General features: G+C 40.7%; 4 protein-coding genes across 7 annotated transcripts; 2 read left to right on the top strand and 2 right to left on the bottom strand.

Annotated features, from left to right (window-relative positions):
* Positions 1-368: 368 nt before the first annotated feature.
* On the bottom strand, positions 369-15,859 carry atad2 (ATPase family AAA domain containing 2). 4 transcript variants are annotated; one of them, XM_080038864.1, is made up of 30 exons: positions 15,509-15,859; positions 14,523-14,680; positions 14,052-14,107; positions 13,737-13,926; positions 13,477-13,558; positions 13,241-13,325; positions 12,779-12,952; positions 12,256-12,376; positions 12,021-12,035; positions 11,514-11,621; positions 9,973-10,081; positions 7,911-8,026; positions 7,470-7,644; positions 7,130-7,218; positions 6,643-6,802; positions 6,365-6,455; positions 5,858-6,035; positions 5,592-5,728; positions 5,288-5,420; positions 4,774-4,960; positions 4,202-4,387; positions 3,935-4,070; positions 3,534-3,730; positions 3,187-3,346; positions 2,933-3,055; positions 2,351-2,518; positions 1,549-2,259; positions 1,223-1,356; positions 900-1,028; positions 369-534 (listed from the first exon to the last, which is right to left on the bottom strand). In XM_080038864.1, exons 1-30 carry the CDS (start codon positions 15,710-15,712, stop codon positions 502-504), a joined length of 4,545 nt encoding a protein of 1,514 aa, XP_079894990.1. In that variant the 5' UTR covers positions 15,713-15,859; the 3' UTR covers positions 369-501. The 4 variants fall into 4 exon arrangements, with proteins under 4 accessions (XP_079894990.1, XP_079894991.1, XP_079894992.1 ...); XM_080038865.1 differs by having other exon boundaries at positions 13,241-13,322; XM_080038866.1 differs by lacking the exon at positions 12,021-12,035.
* Positions 15,860-16,265: 406 nt separating this feature from the next.
* psma2a (proteasome 20S subunit alpha 2a) lies at positions 16,266-20,684 on the bottom strand. The gene is made up of 8 exons (XM_080040024.1): positions 20,631-20,684; positions 20,053-20,129; positions 18,427-18,559; positions 18,065-18,187; positions 17,873-17,954; positions 17,614-17,687; positions 17,219-17,276; positions 16,266-17,125 (listed from the first exon to the last, which is right to left on the bottom strand). Exons 1-8 carry the CDS (start codon positions 20,669-20,671, stop codon positions 17,009-17,011), a joined length of 705 nt encoding a protein of 234 aa, XP_079896150.1. The 5' UTR covers positions 20,672-20,684; the 3' UTR covers positions 16,266-17,008.
* Positions 20,685-21,387: 703 nt separating this feature from the next.
* mrpl32 (mitochondrial ribosomal protein L32) lies at positions 21,388-23,341 on the top strand. The gene is made up of 3 exons (XM_080040194.1): positions 21,388-21,539; positions 21,841-22,037; positions 22,770-23,341. The coding sequence occupies exons 1-3, from the start codon at positions 21,443-21,445 to the stop codon at positions 23,016-23,018; spliced, it is 543 nt and encodes a 180-aa protein (XP_079896320.1). The 5' UTR covers positions 21,388-21,442; the 3' UTR covers positions 23,019-23,341.
* Positions 23,342-24,862: 1,521 nt separating this feature from the next.
* On the top strand, positions 24,863-26,133 carry LOC307259956 (uncharacterized protein). The gene is made up of 2 exons (XM_080040051.1): positions 24,863-25,051; positions 25,450-26,133. Exons 1-2 carry the CDS (start codon positions 24,918-24,920, stop codon positions 25,799-25,801), a joined length of 486 nt encoding a protein of 161 aa, XP_079896177.1. The 5' UTR covers positions 24,863-24,917; the 3' UTR covers positions 25,802-26,133.
* The last annotated feature ends 75 nt before the right edge of the window (positions 26,134-26,208 follow it).

The raw sequence follows: 26,208 nt of genomic DNA, 5'->3' as shown, positions 1-26,208 counted from the left end.
CACACTATAATGTGCAGTCCCTGTGCACAAAACAAGACAAGCGATGTTTGTGCAGATAGAACTCCTCTTGACATGTGAACTGATTTTGATTTTAATAACAAATCTGTTGTTAAGTCAGAGATGCAGGATAATGCTTTCCTCACTGGGGTTTCGCAGCCAGTTCGGGCTTTAAACAATAAACATGGCAGTTTCAAATGGGTTTTCAAAGTTTGTGGGTCAATCTGACACATGAATCACAATATTCTGTTTTACCTCAAACATTTCTCCAGTTGCATACCCTATAATGAAAGTTTTTTTCTGAGCACAAAAAAAGGCACACGATGATATCTAGAGGAAAACCATTTAATGAAATATAAACAAAAGAGGGTTATAAAAAGATTTGCTAATGCACAAATAGAGGTGCATCTAGGTTTCTATGAAAATACAACCAGTGTTTGTATATTTACACAGCCAAGATGAGCATAATTATTATAAAATAGTCACACTGTTCCTGTAGAAAAGTTAACAGAAGTCTTCAATCTCTTGTTCCAACTCCTAATCAAATGAGAATACAAGGAAAGGACAATAGATTAGAAACATCACAGTACTTTGGCCAAACGTAATTGTCTGTTAATAACAATACATATACACTTAATAAATACAGAATTATTTAATTAGTTATTCATTATTTAAATATAGAAATATCCAATATTAAAGCATGACATCTAGAGAAAAATATGTTTTGTGAACTAACTGCAGGTTCTGCGAATAAGTAAACAAATCCCCCTACCCTGATACTGCCTAGTGCACCTTTAAGAGTTTTATTAGTTACACCAGGGCTTTCCCTGCTTTAACAAGTCAGAATATCTACAGTAAAAACTAAAGGCCACATCTGCCTACCAGTACAGTCAAATACCAACCTGTATTAGTGCTGTTTTGTTGTAGTCTCGTCTGTGTCTATAGATGCTCTGGCAGAGCAGAGCGTAGAGCTTCTCCAGCTTGTAAACTTCGTAGCCCTCAGTCTCGCTCACAACTCTCTCTAAGAGCTCCTGAAGAAATGAACAAGAAACACACAAGAAAGAGCAATGACAATGAGATTAGATTTCTTAGGCCAAGAGAACCAGGATGGAAACAAGATTATGCAGAGTAGTTTTGTCAACAGTTTATTAGTGCTTCTATGGGTAAAGTCAAAATGCAGAAAACCCATGTGACCAGTAAGTATAAGAAAACTGAAGAACCCCACCTTTAACTTGTCGTTGTCCACCACCAGAGGAGGAGTTTCCTGTTCCAGGATCTGCAGAGCTTTGTCCACATCGATGGTCTGCTGCTGCAGCACCGCGTGCTTTAGTGCTCGAGTGATACGCCTCACGCTCCGCTCTGAGACACAACACACGCACACAATGTTTAGAGATGACAGCATGATGACACATTCACTCTGAAACACTACACATACTTTACTTAGCTAGGGATTCAGTAGACTAAAAGTCTGCATTTCTTATTTTTTTTAATACTTCTTTACACTTTAAAGAGCCAAGCTTAAACAAGTGTGAGACAGTAGTAACATCAAACCTGGGCCTGAGTCCTCTCCTCTGACAGAGGTTTGAGCTGCTTCCATCTCCATTGGTTCGGCAGTGCTGTTCTGCTCTGCTTCGGCTGCAGTAACCACCTTGTTGTTCCCGTCTTGTGACTCTATTACAGCGTGACATTTGTCAGCCTCGGTTAGTGTCAGCTTTGGGCTGTTAGTTTCCCCGCTCTCCTGTGTAGTGGACTGTCCCTGGGTTTCCGCTTCTGTGTCAGCCCGACAGCTGCCCTCGTTAGTGTTCACTGAAATGCTGTCGATGTTCTCTTCTGCTGCCTTTGTCAACTCTTTGTTTTCCTCAGACTGTCCCACTTGAGCCGTGACAGTTTTATCCACCGTTTCTTCTTGGCTCTGTGTCTGGTTGTTATTTTCTGGTTGCCTGGTAACCTGGTCTTCAGCAGCTTGACTACTCTCCTGTCCTTGGTCCTTACTGTCCTGCTCTTTAGTTAAACTGCCTTCCTGAGCCGGTGCTGGCCCTGGCTCTTCATCCACCACCATCTGATCCTCCTCTCCTCCGGTGCCCTCATCACACTCTACTCCTCCTCCTCCTCCCATCTCAGCCTCCTCCTCCTCTTCGTAGTCCTCATCCTCCTCTTCCTCATCAGACCCCAAGTCTTTTGGTGTGTGAGGGGATGACGAAGGCTTCTTCTTTGGTAATACGCCAGAAGACCAGCGACTCTTTCGCCTTCTCTTCTTCTGGGCTGGAGGAACAAAAGAAGAGATGTTTATTTTTTTCTGATTGGGTTATTTTAAGTAAATCTTTTAATTTTTGTAATCTTCAGTGGTCTTTACCTGTGTTCTTAGGCGTTGTAGAGGCACTTGTGTTGGGAGTAACAGCAGCTGTGGGTCCGGATGACTCTCGTTGCGAGGTCACGTCTGTCATCTGGGCCTCAGCAGGAGATTTGGGCGGTTTGGGAAGAACGTGGTAGTAGGAGGGAGCAAACCTGACCGTGGAACCCTCTGGGGTAGGAAGAAAAGAACAAAAAACACAACACATATTTGTCACTCTACACCTCCAAATACTGCTTTGGTCCACTTAAACAAACTCAATTCTGTGAACAGAGGTTCCTGGTTTAGTTGATGCATTTTTGCAGTCTTGGTTAAATTACAAACAAACTGTACTTCAAGAAAAATGGTTGATGAATGCAAGAGCTGAAGTGATTTTATGACAGAATAAGTGAATAGGTAACTGAATGGAATATAGTACAATATATTTTTAATTTAATTACCCATTAAATAATAAGTCTTTGGTAAAATGATCTACAATGGTAAATACATTAAAACGTGCCTACAAATGATGTTCGTGTTATCCCAGAAGTTAGGACAGCTAGCCTAATAACCTCCTAACTATATATGTATACACACAGCATTTACCTCTTTTGCTGCGTGACTCCTTGATATCCTCACAAATCTTCCCAAAATCTTCATCCAGTTCATCTCTGATGATAGCGTGGACGGTGTCTTTCAGTGCACACGCTCTGTGGCGGATCTGACGGTCTGAAGAGAGAAAAATCAAAACTGAACAACAACCAACAATGCAACTTTTATGTTCCAACACTTGCATTATCCTTTTAAAACTGTGCATTTTCTCCATGGTGAGAAAGTTAAAGGCTGTTCCCTGTTTGTACCTGAGGGGTCCCTATCTGGGTTGTATTCTAGGGCATTTTGCCAGATGAGATCCACGTCGTGAAGGAACTCTTTGACCGTCCCGTACCTATGCAGGTCGATGTTAGAGAGAAGTGTTGATAGATCCATGGGCTTCTTGATCACCACAGCATAATCTGGGACCTAAAACACATGACAAAGAGGCTGCTGAACACTGGATAGAATTTTGTAAGACAGTACAACAGCAAACCCCATTGGAGCACACACACACACACACACACACACACTCCTCAGTTTAGCTAACAGTGAGTCAGCCTCAAGTCAGGCTTTATAAGGGAAATGACATAAGCGAATATAATGGAACAACTACCTCTTCTATGTCCACAGGCTTTGTGAAAGCCTTGAAGCGTTTATCCTGGGACAGGCGGTTGGTGACGTCGCGCAGGAAGAGGCGGAGCTCCCTGAGGGTGTCTTCCTCCTGCTCCTCCAATCGCTGAATCTCCTCTTTGGTCAGCTGAGGTCGGGGAGGCGCTGGGGCCACAGGGAGAACCTCCAACGCATGGAGCACTGAGAAAGGTACAAGAGAGAAATGAATTTAACCAGCAAAGTATTACCCCTTCAAATATATTGCGCTCTTCCTCAAGAGGTAAGGTCTACATTCGATTTAGTAACATCCAACTTTTAGCCTGTAGCTAGCTGCAGAGCATGTTCAGTTTCAGTCTATCACACGAAACTAGCTTAGATTAAAATTATATATTATAATTTTAATACCAGATTTCCTTTTTGAGGCAGGGGCTTTAGCAGCCTGATGGAGGATTACATCCTCAAAGAAGTTTCTTCTTTCTCTGGTGGTGGGCACCTGGACCTGGAAAACCTCTCCGTACTCAACCCGAAACAACTCCTGCACCTGAGACAAGAACAATGAAAGAAGACTTCTAGATGAGCACTGTCTATCTGCCAGTGAAAATCCTTTTCTATAATGTAAATGCTCTGATGTATCCGCTCTAGTTTAATAGTGTGTGACTCTTCTTTCCATACCTCCATGCTGAGTTGGTCGTATCGCAGGCTGCATGAAGCCAGAAGCAGAATAGGAGCGAAGGCAGGGATGGAGCTGAGCAGGCTGAGGAAGGTGGCTCTTAAGGCCGGACCCACAGTTTCCCACCACTGTCCGATGTGAGGGATGTACAGGACACTGGGAGAGGTCCGCTTTGCTTCAACAAAGATCTGCAGAACATATGACATAAAACATTAATATTTGCCATGCATATACACAAAACTGGATATAACTCTACAGACGAGTATACAGAAAAGGGACACAAGTATTTGTGAGTGGTACATATTTATCCCCACTGCCCACAATGTAAGGAGGTGGGGCCCATGAACTACAGTCTCTGTGGCAGCCATTGTGGCCAGTGAAGTCCACTGAACAGAACACACTGAATTTGACAAGGCTGCAATAGAGAGAGCGACACATCTAGACTACCTCAGTTCTGTAAGTCTTACATTATTTGGTGCATCTTGTACATCTCATACTTTGTAATACCTTACTAAATATGTACACAAATAATCATTTACCACCGTTTTATTTTGCATAATGGTATCTAGTTTACCTGAGCACAAGTTTCTTCTGGTGCAGTTGCGCTGGCTCCAAACAGCACGGCCATGTCCAGCGTGTACACGGTGAATTTCTCCAGAGCGTGGAGGACGGCAGGAGCCAGGTGGGAGCTCTGACCTGAGCCTGGTCTGCCCTCCAACAGCAGCCTGGGACGGTAGGAGGTCGGCTGGCTCAGCACACTCCTACACAGGGACAGAGGACAGACACACTATAAGGGGTAAAGTAACGGGAACGTTCATATTTATTTCCATTAAACTTTGAAGTAAATTTACTTCAGAAAACTGTGACACCAGGTAGATCCCAGCACTAAACTAAAGAAAAGCCAAAACGGATACTGTAATGATGTAAACTACCTTGATAGAAGTGTTTTCCCATTCAAAGAACCATGACTAATTTTGATTGAAAAAAACTATAGGTGAATCAATATTTCTTCACAAAAGCAGTCATTTTCTGAAAGAATAAGGAAACAAATGAACCCTGTGAAAAGCTTTTATTCCTGAATAACCAACCTGTTGAGGCTGAGGAGTCCCTTAGCAGCAGGTGTTTTGTTTTGGGAGAGAGAGGTCTGTCCATTGCAGATGACCTCCGAGTCATCATCCTCACTGAACATCAGATCATCCTCAGACAAACCACAGGCCACATCTGGAAACAAACAGACAAAGTACAGCTGTTACTCCTTATGCCTGACTGATGCCCCCAGAAAAGGTTGGCAAATGAACAATCAACCTAAGTTTGTCCCTTTCTGTTAAAACGTATGGACAAAAAAAATTAATTCTTAACAGACTAAAAGAGAAAAACAAAACCAGACTGCACCTTTTTCTCTCCTCCTCTTAAAGCCCTGCTCAGCATGTGGGAACACTCTGCAGACTGTGTGGAGGATATTCTGCAGGGCGGCGCTCAACAGAGGACGGATGGCAGGTATCAAGGCCTTGGCAGGTGACACTACAGCCCTAAGGATCACAATCAGCATCACAGTTAATCACAAACTATATGCAAGAACAAGGCAGTGGAAATGTAAGGACAGTTTACACTTAAAATATAGAAACATTTACTATGCACTGCAGTTACTTTTATTTTACCTCTGGGCAGCAGGCACCATCTTGGACATGGCGGACATGAAGTCTTTGTTTGTGATAGAGATGGAGTTGACATCAAGCACCAGTTTCTCTGATGAGGCGTAGATCTGAGGGTAGCGGCGCCGCAGTGCACACAGTGCCGCCTCTGAACACACCGCCTTGATGTCTGCTCCACAATAACCTGGCAAGCAGAAAGAGACAGACTGTTATAACGCTCACTAAGACAATCAGTAAATAATCGATAGTTGTGTGTAAAACACTGTGCCAGTGTGTCCTGTGTAACTTCTTTGAATGGAGATAGAAGGATCTTTTTGGTGCTAAACCCAGTATCACTTTCAAGTAGATGTTGCACTTTAAGAGCAAACATAGTTCTTTATAGGTTTAACTTTTAACCAAGTTATACTTATCAAATGCATTTGATAGGTGTACTGGGCAAGTAAAAAAAGATGTGTTTTTTTTTAATAAAGCTCTTTGGGACCACTGTATTTGAATCATTGTATGCCAACATACCAACACATTTATCTGCCAATTCTTCCAAAAAAACGTCCAAAGGTGATGGAGTCCACTGTCTGGTGTGGATCTTCAGAATGTCCTTTCTCGCCTGCCATACAAAAATAAGATCACAGCATTTTTAATTTCAGGTGAATTATTTGTGAGCAGAAAGTATTCTACAGTTTTGGCCTATACTCATTTGATTGGGGTCAGATTTGACTGCAACCGTATATAAAATGTCCCCTTTAAGTATCTCTGCTGAACCTGAACATTATGGGGCATCTACAGGTCCTCACCTCTCGGTCTGGCAGGCCAAAGAGGAACTCTCGGTCAAAGCGCCCTGGTCTCCTCAGAGCCGGGTCGATGGAGTCCAGCCTGTTTGTGGCTCCAATAACAACAACCTCTCCTCTAGCATCTAGTCCATCCATGAGAGCCAACAGGGTCGACACAATGGAACTTCAAAGACAGAAAAAGAGCAGGATTATGTTTACTAACAGGTTGACCGTCTCTTGGTAAAAAAAGGTAGAACTGCAGCGCACTGGGCCAAAGTAATTATGAAGTGACAACAAACATGCTGCTATAAATCTTTTTTTTTATATAAATGGCCACTTAGTACGTCAAAAGACAAGCCATAAATGACTTATTCTGTACAGTATTTGTTTTAAATGTAGCTTCATCCAAGAGTGAAGCATGAACTAGGCTTATGATAGGCATTGCTAGATACTTACTATTATTTTAGCACACATGCTTTGCACAAATTAAGAAAAGGGGAGGGCTTCTCACCTGTGGATCTGGTCCTGACGACTGGATCTGACTGGAGCCAAACCATCGATCTCATCGAAGAAGATGATTGCCGGACGCATTTGGTAAGCCTAGAGACACATCAGTAGGAATTATATAGCACCAGCTTAAGGCATACTATTTGATAATGTTCAGGCATCTGTTTGTTTATATCTGATTTAAAATGTTAATGTGTCAATATATAGTGGGTTAGCCTTTACAATACGTTTTTTCTGATATTCTTTGGATTTGGGCTTCTCTCTTGTTAACAACAGGAACAACAAAACAGACACATCTCCATCCATCCCAAAAAGCACATTGAACATTAATAAGTATTGTTTACCTGATCAAAGAGCAGTCGTAGCTGTCTCTCAGACTCTCCCACCCATTTACTGAGGCAGTCAGCTCCTTTCCTCATGAAGAAAGAAACCTTTCTTTCTCCCTGACTGCACTCATTTGCCAGCGCTCTGGCAACAAGGGTTTTCCCTGTGCCTGGAGGACCGTAAAATAGACAGCCCCTAAAAACAAGAGAAAATATGACAAAGGCAAGGATTTTAATAGGGTTGTTCAACTTGCTTTACAATACAATTGAAGCCTGAGGCAGCGGTATAGAAGAGATTAAACAAGCTGAGAAGAATGGGACAAAAACTGCACAGTCCAGAGGGACTTCAGAGAGAATGCATTCTCACTAAAGGACTACAGATATGGAAAGATACTTAAGCACAGAATGTTAAATGAATGCTTAACCATTTTTTTTTTACTTCTCAACAAACACACTGTTTACCTGGGAGGCTGTATCTTGAACCTCTCAAAGACTTCTGGGTAGAGGAGAGGGAAGACCACCATCTCCTTCAGCGATGAAATGTGTCTGCTCAAACCTCCAATACTTTCAAAGCGCACCTGGATTAAAAAAAATCATGTGATGTTTAAATTTACTTTTGACGCTACTACCGCCTTATTAATATTTCATAATTTTCTTTGACCTACAAAGGGTCCAATAGCTTAATTATTATTGTATAAGCTGAAATAAAAAGATTGCTTTCCTCCTCGGTAGAAACTAGTTAAAAAGTGGAGTACACCAACAGTCTACTGTACTTTTGTTGAAATGTCATAAGGAAGCCCTTCTAGAGCTACACTACCGTTCAAAAGTTTGGGGTCACCCAAACAATTTTGTGTTTTCCATGAAAAGTCACACTTATTCACTACCATATGTTGTGAAATGAATAGAAAATAGAGTCAAGACATTGACAAGGTTAGAAATAATGATTTGTATTTGAAATAAGATTTTTTTTACATCAAACTTTGCTTTCGTCAAAGAATCCTCCATTTGCAGCAATTACAGCATTGCAGACCTTTGGCATTCTAGCTGTTAATTTGTTGAGGTAATCTGGAGAAATTGCACCCCACACTTCCAGAAGCAGCTCCCACAAGTTGGATTGGTTGGATGGGCACTTCTTGCGTACCATACGGTCAAGCTGCTCCCACAACAGCTCAATGGGGTTCAGATCTGGTGACTGCGCTGGCCACTCCATTACCGATAGAATACCAGCTGCCTGCTTCTGCTCTAAATAGTTCTTGCACAATTTGGAGGTGTGTTTAGGGTCATTGTCCTGTTGTAGGATGAAATTGGCTCCAATCATGCGCTGTCCACTGGGTATGGCATGGCGTTGCAAAATGGAGTGATAGCCTTCCTTATTCAGAATCCCTTTTACCCTGTACAAATCTCCCACCTTACCAGCACCAAAGCAACCCCAGACCATCACATTACCTCCGCCATGCTTAACAGATGGCGTCAGGCATTCTTCCAGCATCTTTTCATTTGTTCTGCGTCTCACAAACGTTCTTCTTTGTGATCCAAACACCTCAAACTTGGATTCATCCGTCCACAACACTTTTTTCCAGTCTTCCTCTGTCCAATGTCTGTGTTCTTTTGCCCATCTTAATCTTTTTCTTTTATTGGCCAGTCTCAGATATGGCTTTTTCTTTGCCACTCTGCCCTGAAGCCCAGAATCCCGCAGCCGCCTCTTCACTGTAGATGTTGACACTGGTGTTTTGCGGGTACTATTTAATGAAGATGCCAGTTGGGGACCTGTGAGGCGTCTGTTTCTCAAACTAGAGACTCTAATGTACTTATCTTCTTGTTTAGTTGTGCAACGCGGCCTCCCACTTCTTTTTCTACTCTGGTTAGAGCCTGTTTGTGCTGTCCTCTGAAGGGAGTAGTACACACCGTTGTAGGAAATCTTCAATTTCTTAGCAATTTCTCGCATGGAATAGCCTTCATTTCTAAGAACAAGAATAGACTGTCGAGTTTCAGATGAAAGTTCTCTTTTTCTGGCCATTTTGAGCGTTTAATTGACCCCACAAATGTGATGCTCCAGAAACTCAATCTGCTCAAAGGAAGGTCAGTTTTGTAGCTTCTGTAAGGAGCTAAACTGTTTTCAGATGTGTGAACATGATTGCACAAGGGTTTTCTAATCATCAATTAGCCTTCTGAGCCAATGAGCAAACACATTGTACCATTAGAACACTGGAGTGATAGTTGCAGGAAATGGGCCTCTATACACCTATGTAGATATTGCACCAAAAACCAGACATTTGCAGCTAGAATAGTCATTTACCACATTAGCAATGTATAGAGTGTATTTCTTTAAAGTTAAGACTAGTTTAAAGTTATCTTCATTGAAAAGTACAGTGCTTTTCCTTAAAAAATAAGGACATTTCAATGTGACCCTAAACTTTTGAACGGTAGTGTATATATTTAGGTAATATGGGCAACTTAGGCATTATAGTAGTATTTACCATTACGTCACCACATGTCCCTGTTTTCATCTGTCTATTCAGCTTACCGTTCTGTCTATTTGCATGGGGTCCACATCAGCCAGGCTGGCTCCAATCTTCATCCTGTCTTTCTGGATCCCCAGCAGGTCTTCTTTCACAAGGTTCATAGGCAGACATCTTCAGGGAAAACATCAAAGCAATAACAATATTCAGATACATTTTCAGTCTGTTTTCCTTTGCTAAATATAATGGATCTTCATAAGAGATTTTTTACGTTAATAAAAATATACGGTATTAAACACATTCAGTATACGGGCATGATTTATTTCTTAAAACAGTTATCTATTCATCCAATCTTATCAATTACAGTTTTTTTCGATTGCTAACCCACAGTGGGCACAACTGTAGCTCAATGTGCAAAACTCTAACTACAGTCTGCACTACCAACAGTCACTGGAGCTGAACAGTTCACTTCACCTGCAAAACAGGCTCAGTGCAGCAAACACTATGAATTGTCCTCACTGAGATAACACACACTGTCACTCAGAATATGCTCAGAGTACAAACACTAGCATCAAACCCCAATACATAAATTACAAACTTTTAATATTTACAGTTTGAATAATTGTAGTTATTTCACACAAATTACGTAATATTTTCTTTGATGAAAGGGTGAAATTATTTCACATGAAATTGTTTATTTTATAAGTTTTTTTAGGAAAACAAAAAGGAATGAAAATCAGAAGTTTGCTTCAATAGATACACATTTTGTATATTTTATTGAAAACATTTCCAAATGTAGTATTTATCTGTGTAAATATTCTATAATTGTAATACAGAAATCTATCCTGTAATGTTGTCATTTACTGTAAGGATGCAACTCTAAGCTGTTTGTTTGCTGGAAAATTCGTATTACAGATGCAACTTTAGATTTTTGCAGATCGGGTTGCTCTCTCAACCCTGCCTCTCTCAATGAGAGACCATGATTCTCAACAGGGTCTATCAGTGTTGCCCTTACTGTATTTCATCAGACATTACAGCTCTATGTCTTCTAGTTCTTCCTCCACACATCCACACTCTCACTGCCACTCTTCTCCCTCCAACAACCTGTCTTCATTGGTCCATTTACAAAAAAATATATATTTTTGAGCTTTCCCTTTATATTGTATATGTTCACTAACAAGTCTAAAACAAGACACCTTCTTAGTGTTTCAGTTGAAATTGCAATCTGCAGTGGCTGAAATGCACTAGGCATTCATTCTGTTTTGAATGTGTGGTTTACAGTTGTGGCAGTAGTGTGTTAGCGTTTGAAAAAAAGTGCTGGAAATCCACAGTGTTGTGCAGGCTGTGGTTAAGCCACGAGATAGGTGTTTAGAGTTTTGAAAATTGTGTTTAATCAATGAAAAACGAGCTACAGTTTGGTCCGAATGAACCGCTGCGCTGCATACTGTTGTTAGAGTTTTGCACATGTCGCTCCAGTTGTGCCCACTGTGGTTTAGCAATCAAAAAAAACTGTAAGAAATAAACATTGACTATTGAATTCTGTACCAGGTACAGGTACTCTTGTGTACCTGTACCTGTATTGTGTGACAGCTGCTGCTGCTCTCACCTGTTGACTGTTGACCTGCTCCTGTTTTTACTTCTCCGTCTCTGGAATTTCTCATCGTCTGATGATGAAGATGTGGTGGAGTCACTACTGTGGATGGCATGTCTCCTCCTGCAAAGGCAGAGAATGCAACGTTATCTCTAATCCTATTTGTATAATTTAATTACACTTAAACCAAACACACAAAGTCGAACAAACAATCACACTGTACATAACACCATAACCACACACCAATGAGTTAGTACCATAGGATATATTTCCATATACATTATAAATTCACACATACACTTTGCAGATACAACAGTAAGAAAACATAAATAGATCTTCTTTGGCTGTACTTCATTATCATTAGGTCCAACAACAGCACAGGGAGGTTTGGTTCAATATTTTGACCATAGTGTCACCCAAATGTGCCTTACACACCAACAACCACATTGTTAACTAAGACGGACAACGACCCCAAAAACAAACTACTCGACAATAAACCCCAACAAGTAGTGAGGGTCTTACCTCTCAGAACTACTCCTGTGGGTGGGATGAAGAATCACAAAAGAAAAGAAAAAAAAAAAACATACACATTTAGGAATGATTATGGGTGTGATCCTTTTCTGGAGCATTGGTCAGACCACATTCTCAGACTGCTACAGTAAGCTCTAACAGTTGTTACATACTGTTTTGATCAGAACTATAAAAAGTGTTAAGGAGAAAATACAATGTTAAGTGATGGCTGGGCTGTCACACTAACCTGCTAGGTCTCCTCCTGTTATAGGGGCTCCTGGGGGCCGTGGAGCTGTATCTGAACCGGCGTCTAGCAGGAGACCCGTGGTCCTTGAAGAACATGCTGCGCTTCCTGGGCTCTCTGGGTTCTGAGAAAAACAATAACAAACCTCATCAATCACCACAAGTACAGTATTTAATAGGATAAGCTTAAAACAACAATCACACAGCTTTTGCAAAATAAATATATAACTAGTTAATGACTATGACTGAGCTGATATTAATAATTCACCCAATTTCTATGTGGGTGTATTTCTTAGCTACCTGTCAAATAGGGCAACGCTGTAAGAGCTTCAATAAAGGAAGAGATTTGAATGCCTTCAGTTGTAATATCGGTAGAAACATTGACCAAAAAAAAAAAGGCACTGGTGGAAATGACCTTTATTGGCATCTTAGGGCCATTTTAAATTGGGATGTTTGAAACCTTTATTGCTATTATTGCTCTCAAATATTTTTAAACAATATGCGATCAAATTGAATAAAAGCAGTACCATCCAGAGGGGCCTGGTAGCGAACCACCGTCTTCCGCTGTCTGAAGTCGTAACGCCTCTGATTCTCCGCTTCCTCATCCTCTCCATCTTCATCATCTTCCTCCTCTTCCTCCTCATCTTCTGCATCCTCCTCCTCCTCCTGTTCATCATCATCATGATCCTCCTCGCCCCCTTCTGTCAATTAGAGTAACAAACATACAGCAATTAGATTCCTTCAACAGGTTAAAAGCAACTGTGCTGTCTAGGACAGAAAATATTATTCCTAGAACTACATTATAACAATATAGAGATAAACCTTAGAAATGAAGATAGAGAAAACACGTCTGTCTATGCAGGTTAAAAGTCTTGTCCTAAGTATGCCTTGTAGTACCTTGTGGCCACTAAACTCTGAATTCAGTTTCACCAAGAACTGTATAATCCATGGATATTTATATATTGGTCATTAAACCAAATCCAACTCACCTGGGTTCTCCTTCTCTGTGTCTTTACTCTCCACATTGGTCCTCAGAGAGCTTCTCATTCTGCCCCTGGTGTACACGCCAAGCTGCTTAGAGGGACCAGATCAAATGCAGATTAATTCACTGTTTTAAAGCGTGTTACAAATGATCAAATGGCAAAATCACCCACTGACAACATATTATACACAATGCATTCTAGAGCTTGAAATAAAAAAGGCAGTTTTCTGTGTAGGTTATTACCTCTTCTTCAGTGTCCATGCTCCTCAGTCTGCGTCTCATCTTCTTCATGTCATCCATCTTCTGGAGAACAGCTTCAGCAGTGCTGAGGGACAATCAAAGTGTATCTCTAATGTAATTACTCAATATCTTAAAATTCACAGCCCTCTTTTTATGTCAATTTAATTGTTTGATACTACTTGAGGTGATCAATCAGCTTTAATTTGCCCTGGAACAGTGAGCTACGAGCCTAAATGGCTTGTAGTGAATGTTGCTGAACTCACTTGGTGATGAGGCGGTCGTAGAGCACTGACTGGTTACGGGAGTTGCGTTTGTATCTGGTGATTCTGGAGCTACGTCGCACCGAGTGGTCCTCCTCCTCTTCTTCTTCTTCTTCTTCTTCCTCCTCTGGGCTCTGTAGATTAAGGCGGCTCCTCTTGGGAGTGGACGATCCCTCCACTTCATCTGGAACATCTGGGAAAACAACAAAATGATTTTTGTTAGCTTGCTAGGATAGACCTTTTAAAAAAACTAAATGAGGCTCTACATTCAACATGATGTGTTTAATTTGCAATTAACAACTGCGTACGCTGCTTTACCTGCTTGCTGATTTCCACTGGATGGTTTTCCTTCTCTCTGCAGCCTGGATGATTTCCTAACAGGAGGGAGGACACAATGTTTGAGTGTGATAACCCCAACTGATTCACACTTTTTTAACTTTATATTGTTAACATTTGAAGAATTTATTTCGGAGATAGACAGCTTTATTAACCATGCCAATGTATAAGATGTAGGTCACCTACAGCCAACGTACATGATAAAAAAATATTCCAGTCAATTTATAGTATTGAGGCCTTATGATACCCATACTGTCACATTAAACAACCTGATACACTCGGGCAGAAGAAGTAGGTGCACATTTTATTGAAAGTAAAAAAATACTTCACTGCAATTCTCATCACTCTTAACAGCAGATAAGTTCATTTAAAGTGTTTTCAGCAATACTCCAACCCCTTAGAGTAGCCAGTAATAAAGTAGAGCTAATGATTAAGTGAGAAGGCGTGTAATACCTAGTGCTGCATCCTTCGGCCTGCTCTTGGTTCCCAGGGGAGCTGGTCTTTGGTTCCATCTTGGAAAAAGACACCTCTAGTTTAACTCTCTGTCCTCTGGTCCTTGGAGTCTGATGGAGACCACTTCCATCGTCCTGCTTCATATCGTCAGCATGCCCCTGTGACAGTCATATTATTAGTTTAACATGTACGGTGTGTATAGAAGAAATCAGCGCCTGCTTGACTAAATTAAGTTAAAAAAAAATAAGAAGAAAGGTCTGGGCTGAATAATAATGATAGAAAAACATGAATTTTCCTTAATAAAACATTTGCAGATTAATCATTTCGGATGACAGTATGATACTTTCTTTTTCCTCTATGAAAAAGAAAAAATCATATGGCCGCCAGGATAAGACTGCAGGGTGGCATTCACTAAAAAGATACAGGCTGCTTGCTTATCATAGCAGCCAAAGTACTGTCTGTCCTCCTTCTGACCACCATCTCTGCAGGCACTTTGTTTAAATGATGGTTATGTCTTTGAGGATAAAAGTAAGAATTACATATTTAAACTCAGAATAAACATTCAAAATTAATATATGATGAACATAACGTAGTGTGTGCATGTAATATGTATATGTAAATTAAACTAAGACCAACATGTTAGCTGAGGTCCAGCTTAATCCTAGGACTGGGTTACAGTGCATGGAGCAAATTTAGTTATTTGATGAGTAATGAATTAACAGTAGTCTAAGAAAAAGTTTAATGAATGATTGAGTAAATGAATGAACGGAAGCCCCATCCGATCCATAAAATCTACCCTGCACAACAAAACACACCATCTTACTAGACAATGTATTTATGACATATGTTATTATGTGACAAGAAGACAAGACAGCTAGTTAGCTTAGCACGCTAGCCAAACTAGCAGAGCAAAGTTGTGTTCATAGAAAAGTGAATAAATAGTTATCCAGCAACATAACCAGCTGTCTATGTGCAAAAACGCTTACATTGGCCGTGCTGTTTTCGGGGCTGCTGAAGCTGTCATTCAGTGCCCGGGAGGATCGGGACAGCCGGGCGGACTTTCTCTGCGACGCGGGAAGCAGCGACAGAAACTCGGAGCTTGTATCCAACTCCATCGACCTCCTCTTCGGCGTAGTTGCCATCGGCTCAGCCCCGACACCACCGCCGCTGCTGCTGCGTAGTATCACCATATCGACTCCAAGCCGACCTTATACCAGCACGAGAAGGTTAACAAGCTGCTACTCTACCTCAATATGCCTAGTGTTTACGGTGCGCCAACATAGCACCGATAACGTTGAATATTCTCCAGCTGACAGTGGCTCCTCGCTAAACCCCTTGATTTCTGGCGCCATAAACGTCATCAGAGGATATGAGGTAAGCAGCTTATGAGCTACCGCCAGGAAAGATAGACCTCTAAGCAAATATGTTATTCAGCAAAATACAGCTTTTAAAGTAAATTGACTTCCATTACAGCGACGATGCAGCGCATTTAATTCCTAACTTGGTTGTCATTACTATATCCACCACTATTGTATTAGTTTTAAACATATTAGCGGATGAATATGTAAGAGAAAAGGTGTTCCGGTTTAGAGCGCGCTGTGATCCAAACTGTGCACTAGCGCGCGCTCATTATGTACACAAACCATGTACTGACAGCTGACATGTCTGCACATTTAACAGTAAAATAACTTCTGACTGCCATTTCCCCACCAAGGCTTATTCATTTAAAACACAGACTCAACATCAACTCGTCATCTTTTATTTGAATAAGGGACAGATACCAGAAGAGAAAATACAAACTCTAGAATTGTTTCTAGCTTGAAAAAAAAGTACATTGTGTAAAACTGCTGTACAGGCAACTATATCCTGACAGTAAAATCTCAAATCTGTCCAGTGCATCCTCCTTGCTTGCTCCTGTTTGCTTGTCTTCCTTCCTAGTATGATTTAGGGAAAATATCAATGTTTAGGATGAATAAAATAATTCACACCAAGAGACCAAAGCTCTTTTCTAGTCCCTAATAACTGTTAACCTTGTTAACATTTTAATTTGTTGCTGTTAAAGCACCAGAAGCCATTTGTCACAATGTTAACAAGCAACTGAATGTTGAATAAATGCATTAAGAAACAGTGCTTGAGTTGTAAACCGACAGCATTGTCTTTGCAACAGAAATGAGAAAACTGAAGGATTCAATGGAAGACTTGAGACTTCACTTATCAGAGCCCACATTCCTTTTCATGTGCACAGTAGCCAACAGCAACATATCACAGAACCAGGGAATGTTTTTGATAACAAAGCCAATTAGCTAAATAATAATGTTGTGGCAGACATCTTCTTATGTTTTCTGAGCTGGAACAGTTTGGTCTTAAACACAATGAGACCAAAATCTTATCTTTACAAAAATGTGTCATGAGGCTGTTGGCTGCTGTGCCGTAAGGTCTTCGTCTTGAAATGTGGCCTGAAAGCCCCGTCATCAGGGAGGGGGTGTTCACGCAATGGCTGCCAGGTAGTCTTTCACCTCGGCTGGGGTGAGTCTTTTGAAGCCGGCCTCGTTGCAGATCCCCACCTCAATGTTCTCCTCTGTCATCTGACCCTCAAAACTCTCCTAAAAAACAAAAGGGAAGAGAGTGTAAATGCCTAAGAAGAAACATTAATAGTGAATACAGATTTGATTGTATCTTGTTAACAATCAACTTACCTTCAATGTCAAGATGGCTGTGTGGATGGCATCTTCCAATTCCAGATCATTGTTATACCTGGAGAACAAAACAAGTCAGTCATGTAGCAAACCTGAAAACTTGAAGAGCTATGAGGACCCACATAACCAGACGCCTCAAATATGTGCATTTGTGGTGTACAGTTATGTCAATTTTCAAACTTCTCAAACAATGATGATGAATGATGCCCGCAAGTGCTAATATGATATAATAAGCAGGGACAGGAATGAAAGTAATGTGGTTCTACACCCTGGGCCTGATGCAAAATGTGGTTCCGAAAGTTTACCTTTAATTGCAGTGTAGCAAATATCCTTCTTGCTCATCCACTATTCTATTCATAATACAATAACCATGCCTTTAAATTATGAAATCTTACCTTTTTTCAAGGAATGTTTTGCCGTTAACGTAGTTCTTTCCCATGGCCGTAGCTTTCCAAGCAAAATATGCACCCTGCAGGTCAGAAACATGAATAGAAATTCAGCTTGTATAATTATTACTGAAGCAAGGCAGGGTTAGTCTGCTTTCAAATGTTTGTTATAATAAAATAATTATTCAAACTTTGGGCTGGAAAGAGCAAAGTATTTCATGACAAATATTGTTATTCAACAAATACTCAAATGAGTGATATAACTTACAGAGGGGTCTGACTGGAACAGGTAGGGTTGGTCTTCATCCCATCCAGCTATCAGCAATGAAACGCCAAACGGACGCACGCCACTGAAGGAGAAAACAAGACAAATTGAATTTAAATACTAAATATTCCCTGAAATATAAGGCGATGAGTCCACAGGCGGTGTATTTATAAATGTGTCTTTGTGTATACCCACCCAGACTGTGTGTACTCCTGCATGACAGAGGCGACTCTCTGGACAAGCTGGCCTGTGGGGATTGGCTCCTGGTAAACCAGGAAGTACTGTTGTGCCAGCTTCCGGGCTCGTCGCACTAGAACCCTGCAAGGACAACACAACTCATTAATTCATTCATCTGTACGTGTCAAGTTTAGTTTAGTCATCTAAACTCTGGTGGCAACTCCTTCTACCCTACTTGCACAAAGTCCTGAATAATTTAATCATATGCACATAAGATATGGATATGATCCATATTCACAAAGAGAGTGGTGTGTCACTGTCAAATGTCAATGTTTGTCAATGTATGTAGGTTCTCTTTTTAACACAGCCAAACTCCTCACCTGTAGTCAGGCCCCATGCCGCTGTAGACCATGCCTATGTGTTTTGTGATGGGCTCCACTTTATGGACACTCTGCTCATCATACAGGATGGACTTTTGTTTCTTCTCTGTTGCCAGGACAACTCCATTAGAAGCTTAAAAAAAAAAGAAGCAGAATATCTTAATTAGTTCAGATCCTAATAAAATAAATTTCTAACCACCTTAAACGATGTAATGCCATGCACAGATTTTGAGGATACCGGGGACTGGCTGCTGAGGCTGATGTACCAGTGATTGTTAGTTCGCCTTATTGATTTGTCTGGAAAAATATCATCCTTCACTATCATTAAAAAGCACTGCAGCCGGAAAAGGAAAACTATAGCAGCTTATTACACCTGCCTACCCAGACATGCCGTCTGGGTAGGCAGCGAATAAATAAAATATGTTTATTTAAAAAACTTGTATTTGTATTATTACTGTTTATTCTTGTGATTTGTATATGTAATCGTATTACTTAAAAAAAGTTTAGCTTTTATGATGAGAAATGTTGCAGTTAGTAAGTTACGTAAAAATAAGCAGTGCCTTTGTTTGCAGATATTTCAGACTTGAGGAATTTTAACAAGTTGGATTTTAATTTGAAAAAGGAAAATAAAAGAATGAATAGCAGGAGGGAGGCCTATGCCAGCCTTGGACGGTTTTACAGCAGCAAAAAGGACAAACATTGTACAAGCGTTTCAGACCGACAGGTACATGAACGAAAGGATCGGCTAGCTGTGCTATTAGTCAGCCTGGATTAATTGGCTTGCTTTTTTTCCACAGCCAGAGAGTCAGATTTGTAAGTATTTAACTATTTTTGGGTTTATTGAATAATACGTTTGGAACAATTGATGCAGAGTGCAAGCCATGATGCATTTTATATTAAATTGTCAGTTGCGTTTTCATTGTTGCCTACAGACAAACATAACTGCCGCTGTGCAATCATTGCGGCTAAAGAGATGGTTACATTCTCCTGCTGGACATATGCTACCGGTACTTTATCTATTAAGATAGTTTATGGAGGTGCATCCAGTTATGCTGTACAGAACAGTGAGTGCAGTCTTTTATTTTGAATGCTAATCAGAAGTAGTAGTGTGAATCGCATCTTTTTGAAATTGAAGAGGATTGTGTATTTTTCCAAAGATGTAAAGTTATAAATTAGAATTTCTGGGAGTTCATTATTTTGGCAACAAGTTGAAATTGAGTACCTCTATTGTGATAAAAAAAACAAAAGCGGAAAAATTTAGAATAATGATGGATTACGATTAAACGGAATTATGAATTACAAGTTGAGTACATTTCTTATTGAAGTCAGTTGCATATTCATACAAATTGTTGTGTTGGTTCCCTATTGGTATGACCGAAATAAAAGTATTCATTCATTCAATTGAAGTCGGACTAGCCTGTACAATTGTCGTTTTCCACATTAAAGTCACGTGTTTCTGAGTTAATTGACCCTTTGGCAATTCATTTTCAAGAAAGATACTTTTGTTGCATCCTCTCTGATAACAAACTAGCATCAAATTGACATGGTTTATGATCCCAAGCTTCTCATTTCATCACCACAAAAAAAGCACTATTCAAATAACACCAGTTTTAAAGGAGCCCGTACCTTTGATGCCCACTGAGGGGGCTCCGGCTGCTACCGCTGCCAGTGCATACTCAATCTGGACCAGTTTGCCCGACGGGCTGCAGGAAAAAACAAGTGATGCTGAATTACTATACTTTCAGACGGAGTAAAAGGAACGTAACCATATGCAGAAACTAAAACTACTCAGATTTAGCGTAAAACGATGAACAAAGAAGAAACTGAAAGCAAAAGCCAAAACAACTGACTCATTTGAGCTAATTTAGCTAAGCTAGTCTCTAATATATTAGCATGTAAAACTGACCAACGTAGTTTTATTTAGTAATGGGTTCACAAAAAAACAATTCCTCAAGTTTTTATTTTATCTTTATCGATTCCACAAGCAGTCGACTGTTTCATTAAAAGCCGTTAGCCAACATGCTAACACTAGATACCCGGCGATGACAGTGCATCAACTACAGCCGCTGCGAAAACATTATCTTCTACTCAATATAGACACCTTTGCTTGAACTTTATCAGGCTGTTATTCAACAACGGTCTCTACAGGCTGTACGTTCAGGTACCCCTTTCACATTTTAATACAATGTTTTATTAAAGTTTACCTAAATGTGGTGAGGGAGAAACTGTAGCCTCGTTCCGCCATCTTGTTCTTCTTCTTCTGCTCTGTGTCGACTGGAGACGGAGACGTGCAGATCAATTTAGAGCTCTCTACTGCCCTCTATGGAAAAAATTGATTAAACCTGCTACCTATGAACACAATGATTTACCCTGCAAACTGCCATACAACAAACCAAATAATGTAAATAAATAAATAGTAAACCAAGTGTAATAAGTGTATAGGAAAGTAAAAAAGTAAAACATCTCAATCTATGCATCCTAAACTACACACAATCTCGATAAAGGACTCTCTTTTTTTAAATAGTCCAGAGAAAATAAGGTAGCAGATGTTATAAAATGAAAATAAAAAGCTAGACTTATTAACTGTATTGATGATTCACCATTCTGAATTATCAGTTTTGTTGGACCAATACTCTGGAAATGAATGAAAGAAAAACATGTCTAAAATGTTCACATGTCTTTTCTCTGCCTAAATGAGTATATTCCCGTTATGGTTAATTTGGTGAAATCACGTTTCATGGTTAAAAGTCTCCCAGAAAAACAAATCTTCAAAGATCACATTTCTCCCTGCTACAATAATACTATTCCATCTTTCTCTCCTTATCACCAGTGTTGCAGTTCAGAGAGTTGACCACTAGAGGGCAGTGACACGCTTTTAAGTCGCCGTGTCGGGCGGAAACTGAACAGAAGAAGAAACCCGTTTTGTCGCTGTTTAATGACGTACTGAGGCTCAGTGTGACCGTGAGCTGTAGCTGTTTGGCATGTCGGGAGCAGAGGAAGCGTGCTGACCAGAGAAATGATGAATATCGGCGCTTTAGTGCACAGCCTCAGGTGCTCTTTGCTGCGCATTGAGAGCAGACTGCTGCAGGCGGCGGGACTCGACACACACCTGGGTGAGTTAGTTTACTAACGGGAGATCAGGACGGGAGCTAACCTTAATGCTGCTAACGATGGCAACAAGCTCTGTCCCTGTCTCAATCACACACACACACCCACACACACGCACGCAGTGTAAACTCTCAACATCGGCCTACCGCTGCCAGTGCGACCTATGGTTGTTTGTCATCTTACCTCAGTTGTCTCTCCACATGTGCATCCTTTTCTATGGTCATATTGAGCTGATTGACTTGTGTTGCAGTGATAAGAAGTTAACAGTGCAGTGTTGTTGTTGTTTTTCTTTCTCCGTGTGTGTAGCTCCAGCTCTGGCAGTGAATGGCCCTAGCCTGGTGCCTCAGCTGGGGGAGCAGAATGAGCTTGAGGAGCAGCAGAGCCCCGAGCAGCCCCCCGGCCTCCTGGACAGCATCCTGTGGATGGCAGCACCCAAGAAGAGACGTACCATAGAGATCAACCGCACCAGGAGGAGAGCTGAACCTTATCTCTTGAAAGTCAAGGTACACTCATTTAAGTCCTAACCTGGACCCCCCCTCAAAGTCCAACTCAAACAATTTGTCATCTCACTTACAGTGCTGCCTATCTACTGACTGGGAGTGATTGGCCAACGTTCAGAGATTTAAGCTGTGACTCACAATTAGCTGAGCATTTAAAATCATAGCATTTGGTTTTTGGCATGGACATCTTTAAAATAATAAATGTACAATACTCAACAAGAACAAAGACATCTCTTTGGAAATATATATGATTATTCAGAGAGAAGTTGAAAGGATGCTGCTGTACCAACAGGTCAGCAATAAGTTACCAACTTAGCTTTTTTTCTAGATACTACGACTAAAGGTATTGACATAAGAACTGTAGAGATTCCTTAGTCAACAAAGAAGACATGTAACACACCTCAATGTTATTCAATTCATATTCAAAGCAGGGAAAGACTCATTTTATAGTCCTCTGTAATATTTCTGCTCCTCATCTAATGAGAACCTAGTACCCAGATGAGTTCAGAAAGAAGACTTCAGTATTCCTCTAAAACAATCACAACAATCCTTACATTTGGTCATGAACTTGGTTTAGTTGAGACCTACTGAAGTTGTTCAAGAACTTAATATCATTTTTTATGTTGCAGTACAGAAAATGCCACAATTAATCAGAATTAATTTTAGGGACAGCGTTGTTGTGGCATTGCTTGACCCACAGCCTCCACTCTGTCTCATTCTTTCTCCCTCTCTTAGAACAACATTGAGCCGTGTTTGGAGTGTGGCCACTTGAAGCAGAAACACGCCATGTGTGGCTTCTGTTACGTCAAGGTGTGCAGGGAGACGGCTCTGATTCGTCAGGAGATAAACAGAGTGGAGGGCGGGCCGCTGAGGGCCCCGGCTGTGGAGACTGTGGTCCTCTACGACGGAGAGACACCAAGCCAGCCGGACAAAGACAAGAGGATTGTGGAGAGGGCCAGGAAGAGGCCTCACTGGTTCAGCTAATGACACTGGCATGTTAAGGCTGCGTGTGACGTGATATCGTAAGCAGCATATTTTGGCGTTTATATACATAAAGGTGTTGGAAGTGTCAGTTTTGTTTCCACAAACAAATTCCATAAAGCGATTGTTTGATCAGCAACACTGCTTGATAACTATTGGCCCAGTATTAGTCCAGAGATAAGTGGAAACTTAACTCTTTAATAATACTTTATGGTTTCTGGAACCAAAAATCATGGTTTATTTGTTTTCACCTGATTTGAGGCCAAGTCATATTTTTGGACTATGAGCAATAATGTTTGAATGTTTGACAATAAATTAATTATTTGAAAAATCCTCATCATCATGCATCTATTTTATTCACCATACAGGGCAGTGAATGCACAAGTTACAAAAGTCTTAGTTCAGTTCATTTTGTACTTGTACTCCACAATACAGCCACATTGTTTTTTGTTGACACGACAACTTTCATCACCCTTCGTATTAAATTTAAATCCACTTTAAATACCTTAGCTGTGGTATTACTCACTGGCAATGCCAATTCTGAACACGATGAGATGCTTGTTTATTGTTTGTGGATTCTGGTTCAACGTTGCCACAGCGACACCTATTAGTCAGGATTGGGCATTAAACTGAGGTCATGTAATACGAGTTCTTGTGTTGCTGAAACAGGCTGTTTTTGCTGGGGTGAGTCCAGTATATCGTCCACTATCCTGCCTCCGTCATGTACTCTCTGATTCAGTTTCACCCTCACGGCCTGATGAAACTAGGGTTGCCAGTGATAGCGAGACAAGTCTACGGTCTAAGTGATATTCTGTGAGAAGGTCAAATGAGGTTTAGAGGAGTGATGACAGAGTAGTTAAACGGTCACGAATAAATGTAGAGTGGAAGAATGTTGCCCCAGGTCAAACGATACTGTCAGGACTCGTCACACTTTCAGAAGTCCACATAGTTTTATTTTTTTATTTTGTTCATCTGTCCTAGTAAGAATTTCCAAGTGCAACTGCCACATTTGTTTACAATCCATCCATCATAACAATTATGATATATTTTCTCAGTTATGAATCATAACTGGGATAAAGATACTTGGGAGATACCTAAGATCTCATTCTCACACACTCACAGAGAGGTACATGATTTACAAATCAAATGTCTATGGGCTGACCTTCACACAGATTGAAAACGATTTTGGCAAAGGGACTGACACAGTTTTGGGATAAGGAGTTGAATTTGGACTGTCGGCCATTTCATATCTGTGACATGTTGTCTATGTGAGAGACATCTGAGGAGTCGGGTGGTATTTTCTATGACCTGATTGGATGAAGAACTGCATTCACGTCATTCAAACAGATTAGTTCATTCAATATTTCTGTCAACACACATATGAATACCTATTTTGGAGGCAAAACACACATTATTACACTCACATGCACATGATTTAACCCAAACCACCGGTACACAAAGTTGCACTCCATGATAACTAGTACATTTTCAAGGTGGGCTCTCTTTAGCTCCAGGTACATGATGCAATACAAACAAGTTTAATTAATGAAATATGTGGGGGCTTTGCATTCGTAACATTTATCTGGGTTTATCTGGTCGCATCATGTCATCGAAAGAACTAAATGTCCCTTTCAAATGAAAACCAACCTTAAGGATGCCTGAAGTGAGAACATTCACTACATTCACTAATAACTGATGCTGAAGAGTAAAAATAGAAACAAGACTGGATATTTAAGACATTACCAAACACACACACACATGACTATTGCTCCTTGCATCTGGAGTTTTTTATTCAGTCCAGTCAGACACGGGCGAAGTAAGACTTTTGTCTTGGTGGGTGGGAGCTTCTCAGCATAGAACATTTATATTGGACAATCACACACTTGACACAATCCCAACATCATGCATTGTGTGAGCAGAGGAGGTTGCTACCTGGTGAACTCCTACTCTGATCTTCAGGAGGACAACCAGTGGAAGAAGGAGAGCTACGAAGCGTGTTGGGTGAGCCTGGTCCTTGAGACGAGGCCACAATACAAGTAAGTTGTTCTCATTTAACTGCACTTCTGATTCATTGTAAGAAATCCCCCAAGTTGTGTGGATCACTGCAAAACATGCTGTGTTTTCTATTGTGATAATGGGAACATTGTTAAGATGTGTATTTCTATGGTGCTCAGTATAGTGTTGTGTGACCAGCATCCATGTGATTGTGACTGTTATAGGAAAACAGTAATGCAATAAGGCAACTAACCAAAGCAGTGAAGAAGTTCAGGTGTATCCTTCAGTTATTCATTGTGGATTCACCCGCAAGTCTATAAGCTATATGAATTTGAAAGTGGTATGATGATGATCACTCCACCACTCCACTTCAGTTACAGAAAGTGGATAATAAAAAGAAAACATTCATCTTATGTGTGTGATGTGTGTGTGTTGTCAGGCTAAAGTTGTCGGAGGCAGACAGCGTTCGCAGAGAGAGTTACAAGCAGCAACAGGTGGTCCACTTCATGGTCCAGAGGAGTCCCAGCCAGACACTGAGGCTGGGCAGCAGCAGCAGCATGGCCATGACAGAGTACCAGCTGCCCTTCTCCAACACCGGCTACGGGGACCTGCAGCAAGAGGCAAGCGGGCGACTGCCTTTCATACCAGTGAAGGGGACTGATGGTGTGGGCAAACAAGAAGTGACAGCTATAAAGCAGGATGTCAGCAAGCCAATCAGAATCAACTTCAGAGCCTCCAGCCTGATGTCATCACCGAGGGAAGCCTCCTATCGGGTGCAGAGGAGAGAGTGAAGCAAGGAGGGAGGAGGGGGATTTGAAATAGTAGTTTGGAAAATGTAACGTAGTCTCTGTTATTGTATTTGACATATGAGCACATTTAGTTTTAAACTGGGACTTGTTAGAAATAGGTTGCCACCAGATGATGAGCTGCACAATGATTGTTTTCATGTACTCCTTTATAATGTCAAACTCTTGTATTCTTCTTTTGAGGAGTTTTACCTTATTTAAGAAGACACTAGTTGTTTTATCCCCTGAGTGAATTAAGACATTTTAATATGTATAAAGGTGTTGGTAGGAAATACTTCATTGTAGATATGAACACAGCTTAAACTACTCTTAAAGATGATTGTCTACAATGTTCCAGGAAGAAATTAGACTTTCTTCGAAGTTTCATAAAACAGTGTGTGGAAACTCATTGT

The sequence above is a fragment of the Ammodytes marinus genome, assembly GCF_949987685.1.
Source record: "Ammodytes marinus genome assembly, chromosome: 13".
NCBI classification, from domain to species: domain Eukaryota; kingdom Metazoa; phylum Chordata; class Actinopteri; order Uranoscopiformes; family Ammodytidae; genus Ammodytes; species Ammodytes marinus.
This window is presented reverse-complemented; position numbering and strand designations above follow the sequence as displayed.

Bases quoted from the DNA above. Each gene is read 5' to 3' on its own strand.
- psma2a (XM_080040024.1), bottom strand. From the start codon at position 20,671: ATGGCGGAACGAGGCTACAGTTTCTCCCTCACCACATTTAG. The intron at 20,130-20,630 runs GTAAACTTTAAT...TTTTTCCTGCAG, and splicing joins TTCTCCCTCACCACATTTAG to CCCGTCGGGCAAACTGGTCC. The intron at 17,277-17,613 runs GTAAGATTTCAT...TTTGTTCTCCAG, and splicing joins AAAACATTCCTTGAAAAAAG to GTATAACAATGATCTGGAAT.
- LOC307259956 (XM_080040051.1), top strand. From the start codon at position 24,918: ATGCATTGTGTGAGCAGAGGAGGTTGCTACCTGGTGAACTCCTACTCT. The intron at 25,052-25,449 runs GTAAGTTGTTCT...GTGTGTTGTCAG, and splicing joins GAGACGAGGCCACAATACAA to GCTAAAGTTGTCGGAGGCAG.
- atad2 (XM_080038864.1), bottom strand. From the start codon at position 15,712: ATGGTGATACTACGCAGCAGCAGCGGCGGTGGTGTCGGGGCTGAGCCG. The intron at 14,681-15,508 runs GTAAGCGTTTTT...TGACTGTCACAG, and splicing joins CCGAAAACAGCACGGCCAAT to GGGCATGCTGACGATATGAA. The intron at 13,326-13,476 runs GTAATAACCTAC...GGTCCCTCTAAG, and splicing joins GCATGGACACTGAAGAAGAG to CAGCTTGGCGTGTACACCAG.
- mrpl32 (XM_080040194.1), top strand. From the start codon at position 21,443: ATGATGAATATCGGCGCTTTAGTGCACAGCCTCAGGTGCTCTTTGCTG. The intron at 21,540-21,840 runs GTGAGTTAGTTT...CCGTGTGTGTAG, and splicing joins GGGACTCGACACACACCTGG to CTCCAGCTCTGGCAGTGAAT. The intron at 22,038-22,769 runs GTACACTCATTT...TCCCTCTCTTAG, and splicing joins CTTATCTCTTGAAAGTCAAG to AACAACATTGAGCCGTGTTT.